This window comes from Schistosoma mansoni, chromosome W, assembly GCF_000237925.1.
Source record: "Schistosoma mansoni strain Puerto Rico chromosome W, complete genome".
Classification (NCBI taxonomy): Eukaryota; Metazoa; Platyhelminthes; class Trematoda; order Strigeidida; family Schistosomatidae; genus Schistosoma; species Schistosoma mansoni.
In genome coordinates this window covers 41,570,170-41,581,273 of record NC_031502.1, presented here as the reverse complement: position 1 = coordinate 41,581,273, position 11,104 = coordinate 41,570,170, and the positions used below count along the sequence as shown (strand labels likewise).

Here is an 11,104-nt window from a genome sequence, read left to right as displayed (position 1 = left end):
ATTGGTCGTTTGAATGGCCCAATCACTAATCCTAAATTAAATTATTTTCCGTAAAGTTTTTATAATTTATATAAACAAAACTAATAATATTAAAAAGAAGGTAAATAATAAAGGTATAATGATGAACATAATAATTGTTTGCGTGTATATATCATCTAGTTATATTAGTAAACACACATATATCTGATGTCCCATTGGTATATCCAAATAAAAACTTGCATAAGAGAGAGATATATAGTTGGTATCTGCCTATAAAAACTATCAGATGGATAAATTTGCACAGTTTAAGGGCAGAAATAAGCCCAAAATTGGAAAGTTTTTCACTGGTAGGATAAATATTTGTTCCTACGTTATTCCACAGCAATTTTCTACTCGTATCTTTTAGTTATTTAGATGTGTGTGTGTATATATATGAATATATATGTGTAAGGCATATGATTATCTGGAAAGGAAAAACAAACAATTGAAAATAATTTATTTCATCTACGTGCATACATATATATTTAATGCAAGTTAAATTGGATAGAGAATGTATGAATTTAAATGTGATTGGAATAAATACATTTTCTCCTTATACAAATATGGATACTACTAACAATAATACTACTACTACTAATACTAATAATAACAATAATAGTGCTCAATTGCATAACCTTGTGGATAACACACATGTAGATTATTATAACTCGCTATGTTCTTTGAAACCAGATATTCATACGACGTTTACTGCTACTATTGATCATCATAATAATCACAACTTTTTCAGTAGTTCAAAGGATATTCCTATTGAATCTATGTTGGATAACTATGGTTTATTCGATCCAACGATATCTCACTTACCTACATTTACCAGTACCGTAACCAGTTGCACAATCAGTACCATTAGTAAAAATAGCAGTACAGTTAATAACAACAATAGTTATCGATATCATTATGGTCGCAGCTATTCACGTAGAGCAAATGCAGATAGGATAAGAAAGGTAAAACATTCACGAATTAATAGAGCTTTACCATCATCATCACCATCATCTTCGTCATTATGGTCAGGGAAGACAACAAAATCATCAATAATGAATTATAGCAAATTTCACAACCGTGGAATAAGATTACATTCAGTAAAACCACCTTATTCATACATTGCATTAATTACAATGGCTATTCTACATTCACCACATAAACATTTAACATTAGGTGGAATATGTGATTTTATTATGTCGAATTTTCCTTACTATCGTGAACGTTTTCCAGCATGGCAAAATTCTATAAGACATAATTTATCATTGAATGATTGTTTTATGAAGATACCACGTGAACCTGGTAATCCAGGCAAAGGTAATTACTGGACTTTGGATCCAAATTCTTTAGATATGTTTGATAATGGCAGTTTTTTGCGACGACGTAAACGTTATAAACGTTTAAGTTTTGACAGTAGTAGCAGTGCTTGTTTTTATAAGTATTCCGAATTCATCGACACCTGTAATAGTAAAAGACAAAATAACGATCGCGTTAATTTATTAAATCAAACTGCGACTGCTACTACTTCTACCGCTACGGATAGCAGGATATGTAGTAGCATATATCCTCAAGTCATCGTGGATAAAGATAGTAATGCACTCACTAACACATGTCATTCTAACTTTGCTAGCAATGCACCTATTTTAATCAAGACAAATACTACTACCAAGACAGGTAAATCCGGTAATGCTTCATCACTAAATGAGAATGTTTCAAATGTTTACACCACCAAAAGTGATTTGAAGGATGATTATATAGTGGATAACTGCGTTCAAGATAATAAATATCTGGAGAAAAAACCGGAAAACATGTTAGCTTTAATTAACAAAACTACTATTCCATCAGCGTGTGCAATATCTATGTGTACACCATATTCTGTTCATAATTCCAATATACCTCTGACGTCTTCATCATCGGCATCGTCATCATCAGTTAGTGGACCTCTATCCCCTTCTTCAGTTGATCCGAATATACCCTATGTATTCCAATCACTGTTTCAACGACAAAACAACTCAGATATAAATAATCAAGAATACATAAGAAATTCACTGTCATTTAATATTGATCACATCCTAAATTCAACTAAGAAGGACAATGAGACAACATCATTACTAACATCTTCAGTCTTGCCCTCCAATTCTTTATCTCATTCTTCCTCATCATCATTGTTCACACCATTAGAAAAGAAAAATTCGGAAGTAGTTAAACCATTATTTCCTTCATCTTTATTGTCACGTGAGTCTTATTCTCATTTTTTATCAAACCTTTCCAACAATACTACTGTAATCAATCCTAAATTAAGTAGTAATATCACTGATGAAGAAATCAGCTTATTTAACGATGAAAAATTATTTCATCATGCTTATTTTATGCAAATTTTATCAAATCGAAAATTTACTATTCCAGAGCATTTATCATCTTATTGGAATGAGATTGAATCAACAGATTGGTTTAATTCAAATATAAATATTCAATTTTTATCTCATTTTATTCAATCTGTTCTACATACAAATTAATCACTAATTGAAAACGATTTATTTATGTAAGACTTTTAAAGTAGTCTGTTTATTAATCCTTCAATATAAACAGGAAATTCTTTGTTTCTACGGTATCATGAACGTGAATCTCAGGTGGTTTTGTTTTTTGAAAAAAAAAAGAAAAAAACATTATGAATATGATTGAATAAAATTATTGTTTACATCAAAAGACTGTTTCCATATAGTAACTGAATGGAGTTAAAATGATTTCTCTTCTGTTTTGTGGGGAAAAAAAGAATATGCATAATATCACATTATACGTTCATTGTATAACATGGTTATGGTGTATGTATGTATGTAAATGGAATGATTATCAACTAATTTTTTTTCAATATTTTCATAAGAACTTTCTTGTTCTCATTGGTTTCTTATTAATTTGTATTTACATTTTTTTCTTTCATGTCAACTTTGTTTTCTCTTAGTCTTTTCCTTTTCTTACTCTTAGCTAAGTATAATTTAACTTGTAAAGTATAGAGTTTATTTATTCATTAATCCGTTTATTGATTTGTTTATTTGATTACATAATACTTTGATAATTATTCATTACGTAACAATTACAAATATTGAAAACAATGATCAGTCGTTATCATTATATTAATAATAGTAAAAAGAATTATGGTTACTAGTGGTAGTAGTAGTAGTAATAGTAGTAGTGTACACATCATCAACAATGAGACAATTTATATTCATAATCATACCCCAGAAGTTTAAATGACAAAAAAAAACTAATGACAATTACTATATAAAGTTATTTTAATTATTCATTGATAATGATTATTAATCTAATTGTTATCAATAACATTGAATTGTACTGAATGTATCATTGCATTATAAGTTATGTAATAAATGTCTGTTCATTTAGCGTTTTCCTTTTTACAGATCTATAATAAGTTAGTTTAATTATCTTATATCTAGTTATTTATACCTTTGTTCATATTTTTCTTTTTCGGAAAAAAAGTGTTTTTCCTTATAATCCAATAAATATGAATTAAAATACAAAAAGGATGTTTTATGTTTTCTTCTTATCATTATTATTTCTTAATGGGATAAATTTTATATACACACACATTAATTTAAATTCATTTGGTATTGTTTGTTTGAATCTTCCCATTGATGTTTAGGACTGCAACTTGTCAGTCTCTTATTGGCATATGTACATACTGTGTGTATTGCCTTGATATAGCCTTAATTCACAAGTATTATAAGCAAAGGTGAATAGTGGCTAACAGTGGAATCCAGGATGAGCGTTTCATCCTATTTGGGACTCATCAGCTAGATGTACCTGCATCACAGAGTTGATGTTCATTCTGGGACATATCAATTTATATACATATTATTTATTTAGAAGGGGATTTGTGGAGATTTCAGTATTTTTCAAAGTTGAAATCATGAGTCAATTGAAGCTAGAGCACCATCGAAAACCTGGAAGCACTGGACGGCCGTTTCGTTTTATTTATGTTTAATTACGTTTAATTATGATAATGTTAAATATGAAATTGAATTTTAGACAAATTATTTAAATGAACTTGGATATTTACAAAATTTATTTGAAATTCTCGAAAAAATTTCATTCAATTCAGGTAAATTCTTTTAAATATTTTATAATAACTATATAAATCAAATGGTTATTAGTGAGGATTTAAGTTATCTTATTATTGAAATTAAGGAATAACTTTTAATTAGTTTTTGTTAGACGTTTCAAGTTGAAAGATACTGGATTTGAGTTTTAATATGAAAATCAACATTGGGATTTTGATATATCGGATTGATAGGCGCTAACTACAATCTATCTACTGTAAATACATGGTTTAGGTAATTTTTCACCATACGTATATTCGGATAGTGATGTTTATTGCATCGTTAGAAAAAAAAACACTGAAGAACCGGAAAACTATTTCATTCGTGTATGCGATTCCTTAAAAGTGTACACTTTTAACAATGCATTTAAAAGAATTGAGGTTAAAACTTTGCGATCTTACAGCAAATATCTGGTGGTGAGCCAAGATCAAGAAAGATTTTATAATTCTACTTTTTCTGTTAGTTTGTGATTTGTATTTTTACGGTAACTTATTATCCATATATATAGAAAAAACTGAGAAAATAATAAAACTGAGCTGATACAAAGAAGAATCTAAATAACATATTCTTGAATTACCATATTAGTTTACTCTCAAAAGGAGCAATAAGCACAAGTTTGAATATAATAGAAAGTTATAGTCTTTATTTATATCGTAAGCAAAGGTAGTCAATAAATGACACATATACTTACTTTGTTATTTGAACATAATTTTCACAATGAAGAGTTATTATTTACCGAAACTCTAAGGACCGGAAACATTGGTCATTTGTTTCATCTTATTTTAGGATTCTCTAAATATACACAGTTATGACTTGATATCTCCAAGTTTCTTGGTAAATATAGTAACTAAAAGCCATTGAGCAGTTGTATGGTGGTTAACTTGGTAAAGGTAACTGCCTCGTTTCCGACTTAATTGACTTTGAAGGTAATGGTTCTCCATTAGAACTTCGGGAAGGTTGACTCGTATGTAATCGTTAGTGAACACTAAAGTTATTCTGTGAAGATTCTGTATCGTTTGAAGGTCGTTTACATCACTAAGTCCCATTAGCTGGATATTTATTCTTTCTTTCATCATTGATCTGATTCCAAATTACCAAAGCTACATAAATGTATAATGTGCGAGAAAAACGGAAAAAATCCGAGGACGGTAAAACATATCAACATTTAAAAAATGACTTCATGAAAATTTTCTACGTTATTTCATAAAGGTGTCACAATGAATGCATAATCAGCTGACATCCAAAATATGGCACATTAGATGTTTAGTGGCCTGTAGACATTAAAGTTTGTTAATTATCTATACTTTTTATGAACATTAACCATATTTATTTTGTTCTGTACCGTGGTATAAAGGATAGTGATTTACTGAATCAAAGAAGAACGGTGGAATGGTGATTGTATAATCACTTTTTGATCATATCAAGTTGAAGGCAGTGAGTAAAAGCAACAAGTGGTCAGTCTCATGAGAAATCATCAACCCATCATATTGTTTTATTTTTATTCGATCAATTAATCAGTATTCCATTAATTAGGATGTATTCTTATTGACTGAAGACCAATTACATAATTGTATCTTTTGTAACCGATTATTATTTAAGTCATTGCTTAATGAAAAGTGTCAAGAATCAACTCAATAAACAATAACTAAAAGCATAAGTATGTTTCTGAGGGTACATATCTGTTAAAAAATATCATGATGAATAAAAAGATCTAACAATCTTTTTATCGCAGGCAAACATTTTTATAGTTAACAACACAGATTAAAGCTAGTTAAACAACCACTGAAAACTACGAAGTATTGGATAGCTGTTTCAATCCAAGATGGGATTCCTCAACAGTGTGCATCTAAGTTCACACCTGAGATTATTAGATAAGCGTTTTAAATCCGAAAAGTATCAAATAAGGATTCTCAACATTTTGAGAAGCATGCACTTTCAATGCTCTTATATTGTTTTAGATTACCCGGATTACCGGTAACTATAGTATACACATCGCTCAATATTTTTGAAACGAATATTTTTAATGATATTGGATTGAGATGAAAATCAACATAGTATTTTAACGATTAGCTAGAACACTTTAAAGATTAAAATAACACTTTAATTAAGGTTTTGTGGTAAAAATTATGTATCTATGTATGTACAAGGTTCATCCTATGGGGAACTGATTAACTTGATAACTCTCAGTAAACAACAATCTGTAAATAATATTTTTACTGACTTAGTAATTTTACCTTATCCAAGATCCAGTTACTGAGAACAGAGGATGTTTAGACAACAAGTAACGATACATGAAATAAATACTTTATTTAATAATGTAAACTTTATTACAGTTAGGAATTCTGATCACCAATTATTCGATATTACAACACGTTTCTCTTTAACATACGTTCGAATTGTCATTCTTTAGAAATATATTTGATAAATACTTTTCAGTAGTCGATATCTGGTACTCGCCATCTATCTTAAACGTTTTTTAATCAGTTTGGCAGTTGTGACTTTTCTTCATCTGCTATGTAATAAGTGTAGTAGTTACAGTGAAAACCCTTCTCGTTTACTTAACTAATAGATGAGTAGGTAATAAAAGGTCATTTCTGTTTGAGTTTTTCAGTATTCAGCATCATAATAATTTACAAACCCTTTATAAAAGTTAGTAAGCACATACACATGAATTTATGGCAAACAATACAGGAATGTTGAATGTTCGCCAATTTGTTAAAACATTTAACACTGAAATCAACTTCAATCATCACTGCTACTGTTAGAAGTATATAAATGAACTAAAGCTATGTTCAGGACTATTTAAATTCATTGCAAATTTTCAAAATCCCGACTAATGACAAATGATCATTTATTTTAATTCATAGTCTAATAAACATAAAGTTTACTAGTATGTTAATTTTGTATCCCGTGGAGATTTATGAATGGTAACTTTGAGGACTATTTATGGACCAATGTGATATACATATTTCCTATTGTATAATTGTTAAGTAACTAGAGTATCCATATTTGTGTCCCTCTTATTATGAGCTTTATTTTGACCCATAGACTATTATTATACGATTTACAATTCTTGAGTTATCCACAGACTATTGATTACTGTTACCCCTATTCACAGCCACATTTGGCCAAATCTTGTACAAATGTTATTTTCTATTTAATGGTACGGTGTGGCCAGTTTGTGTGGTATATAAACTCAGTATGTTTGAGAATAATGATTCATATTGCAGAGGCTGTAATTGGTGTTCTGGATTTAACTGGCTGGGCTAGGCAGAAAGTAGGACTGATAAGTACTCAAGAGTGCTCATACGGCTTTTGTGTATAATTGCTCTGATCGATAATTGATAGTTCTCTGATTGGTTGGGATCATCACGTCATATATTAAACAGGGCACACACGCACTCACTCGATCGATATGACAGTTGAAGCCATATCTTTACTTTATTCGCGAAATCAATTAACAAAGTTTTGGTTTAGTCTTGATACATTTCAAAAAATAGTATCACATCCAAGATTAAAATTTTGTAATGTAAGTTCTTCACGTTGATTAAATAGTTTTATTCAGTCATAATTAAAGTTTAGTAGTAATTTGCATCAATTATTAGTTATCACGAAAAATAATTCCATATTGAAAAGTAATGACTTTTGAAAAATAAAGTGACACGTTAAGTTAGCGCTGAGGAGTCTCATACTAGGACGAAACGGCTGTTCAGTGCTTCCAGGTTTTCCATGGTGGTCTAGTTTTAATCGACTTATGGATTCAACGATTAAATATTACTACAATCTCCACAAAACCCCCTTTTTGAAAATAATAAATATTTAAAGAGATTTATGTATATGGATCATTGAGTCTATACTCAGTGATAGAAACGTAATGTGCTCTCTGTGAGACCTCATGATTTGAATTTAACCTCTGCCAGATTTATGAGCTTTTGCTACCGAGAAGTTATTTGACATGATCAAAACAGATGTCTATTACTCGATGGTTTTCAATGTTGTCTAGCTGTAATAAGACTGTTGTGTAAACTACATAAAAATTGTACAATTTTTAGATAGATAACATTTCGAAAATAAGTTGTTATTATATTCACTGAATGATACAGAATACATTTTGTATTTATTTGACTTTCATAAGGACATATATTCAAAAGGGAACTGGTTTATTTTATTTAGACGATCTCTTTTGTCATGTTTACACCTGTAATTTTTGAATTGAATATACATTTCATAATTTTTAAGACTTTCTGTAAGGTTTTTTATTTGCGCTATTAAAAATGTAACGATCAATTGTACTACTGAAGACTGTCACATAACTAGTTAACAAAGTCTTCTAAGCACTTAAACATTTGAAAACATATGCTCACCGCTATTATTTCAATTGTGTTCTCATTAAACATCTAAACAAGGGAATGAACAAAAAGGATTAATTTGTGCGTAACTGTAATCTAAACCATTCTGTTCTACACGCACACTATGAGTGACTAAACGTAGATGAAACTCTTGAGGACTATCTACTCGATAACTTCATCAGCCCAAAAGGCAAATTGTAGAAAGTCAAGTTTGTCGCAAAAATGTTGCATTTCATGCTTCACTTTTAATATTATTTTTTCGCCAACGAAATTTCGATTATAAGCGTTACTAACTAACTGATGTTCTCAAACGCGCTTTTCTTTAAAAACTTACTTCGCCTAGAAAGTGTTTAAAATAAACTAACTAATTCTCTCCTGTTTAAACCTTATCTGGAGTTCACAACTATAAATAAACACGGGAAATTGTTCAGCTACAAAGTTGAGGTCTAGTAGTTCACATTTTTAAACTCTTGTCATATACTATCAGGATACAGAAATTGTTTTAGTTAGAAAACGCTTAGTGAGAATGTTCTAAGAATGGATATAATTTACATAATATAGCTACAACTAGGGGCATAATGTTTTTATTTCTTCATCCAAATCTTTCGAGATCTAAAGTAAAACTGAATAAATATTATTTTGTTTTCCATCTAATTGCTCCACAAATTAAACGAAAATACTCTTTATATCTTCAGGATGAAGTTGATTTATGATTAAAATCTTGACAGCAATCATTAGTTTTGATGAAATTACGAATAAAACTACTGAAGTACTATTTTAATAAGGATTTTTCATAGGAATTGCTCTTATAAAGCCGTATTAATAATTGAATTTGAATGGGAAATAAAATGAATTTTCACTACGAGTGACAAATCGAACTAGATATTTTTCATTCAATCTTATCAATAACATAGTTTACCGATGTTATTTTAAGTCATATAATGAATATAGCTTTGTAAATACACCAAACACAAAGCTGAAATCTATCAACTAAGACATCAAAACCGTTGGATACTGGCTTAGTGCTCTATATTTTAAACAGTCACTTGAGACCAAAGGTCCGAGGTTCGAATCCCTCATGAGGGACCGTGGATGTGCACTGTTAAGAGATCTTACGCTAAAACAAAACGGCTTTCCTGTGATTCCAAGTTTCCAATAGTAATCTAATATTGATCGGTTCATGATCTCAATTAAACCATTCAGTATAGTTAGTTTAATGACATTTATATAGGTTTTGATAATTTACAATAGACAATGGAAGTCAATCACATTATATGATTTTAAATATATTAAATGACATACATAGATCACAACATATCTGTTTATCAATGGTTAATGGATACATGTGAATTACGAGAGAAAAAATGTTTTACTCGTAAAAACTTGATAAAGGTTTATAGTAAATTGTTGATTGTTATGATCATTATTATCCGTTAAATTTTATTATTTTTTAAATAATAATATTAATAATAGTGATTATAAAGGTACTTAATAAACTGATTGTATATATTCTCAATTAAAAATGGGAATAATATATTTTATGGAGTTGAGATCATGAGTTAATTGAAGCTAGACCACTTTCCAAAACCTGGAAGCACTGGACGGCCGTTTCGTCCTATTATGGGATTCCTCAGCAGTGTGCATCAACGGCCGTCCAGTGCTTCCAGGTTTTCGATGGTGATCAAGCTTCATTTGACTCATGATCTCAATTCTATAAAATTACTAAAATCTCCACCAAACCCCTTTTGATAATAATATATTTGTAAAATCTCAGCAAATGAATTTGAAGTAAATCCAATGTTTCACCTGGCAATCTGGTAGTTGAAAAAGCTTGGACCGGATTGTCGGGCGAAATGTTGGATTTACTTCAAATTCATTCGCTGAGATTTTACAAATATATTATTCCTATTTAATGTCTTACATCAATTCGGCGCCCAAATACTGTGAAATTATTCGTTCTAATTTAGACGAAGGTTCTTATATATTTTAACTATTATTTAATATAGAAATCTTTTTTTGTTTTAAATGATGATTTCGAATCCCATATGCGGGATCATGGATGTGCACTGTTGAGGGGTCCCACACTAGGATGGAATATATGTACATTATTTCTAGGGTTTAATGGTGGTTTAGCTTAGATCGACTCATGAATTTAATTATCAACATTCCAATAATGTTTATTATTATCATTATTAACCTTTATGTAAATAATACTTTAAATATTACAAATGACAATATTTATCATTGTGTTTTTGAAGTATTTTTGATTTAATTGTTTATTTATGAACTATCTATATACATACATTAATAAACAATATAAATACATAAATAATTATAATCAGTAAGATATATCAGTGAATCGGATAAAATACATATGAAATGAGTTTAGATAATTTTAAATATGACCTATTAATTTTATTTACAAACTGTATTATGGACAAAAGTGTTTTACACTTACTATTTTATCAGAAGGGGTTTTGTGGAGATTTCAGTAATGTTTTATGGTTGAAATCATGAGTCAATTGAAGCTAGACCACCATAGAAAACCTGGAGGCAATGGACGGCCTTTTTGTCCTGGTACAGGACTCCTCAGCAGTGTACATCCACGATCTCGTCTCGTGAGAT

At 29.7% G+C, this 11,104-nt stretch overlaps 1 protein-coding gene across 1 annotated transcript; it reads left to right on the top strand.

The window, feature by feature from the left end:
- Window positions 1-207: 207 nt before the first annotated feature.
- On the top strand, window positions 208-2,531 carry Smp_054350 (putative forkhead protein/ forkhead protein domain; the record flags this gene model as incomplete). Its single annotated transcript, XM_018789730.1, has 1 exon — window positions 208-2,531. Exon 1 carries the CDS (start codon window positions 507-509, stop codon window positions 2,529-2,531), a length of 2,025 nt encoding a protein of 674 aa, XP_018655144.1. The 5' UTR covers window positions 208-506.
- Window positions 2,532-11,104: the final 8,573 nt, after the last annotated feature.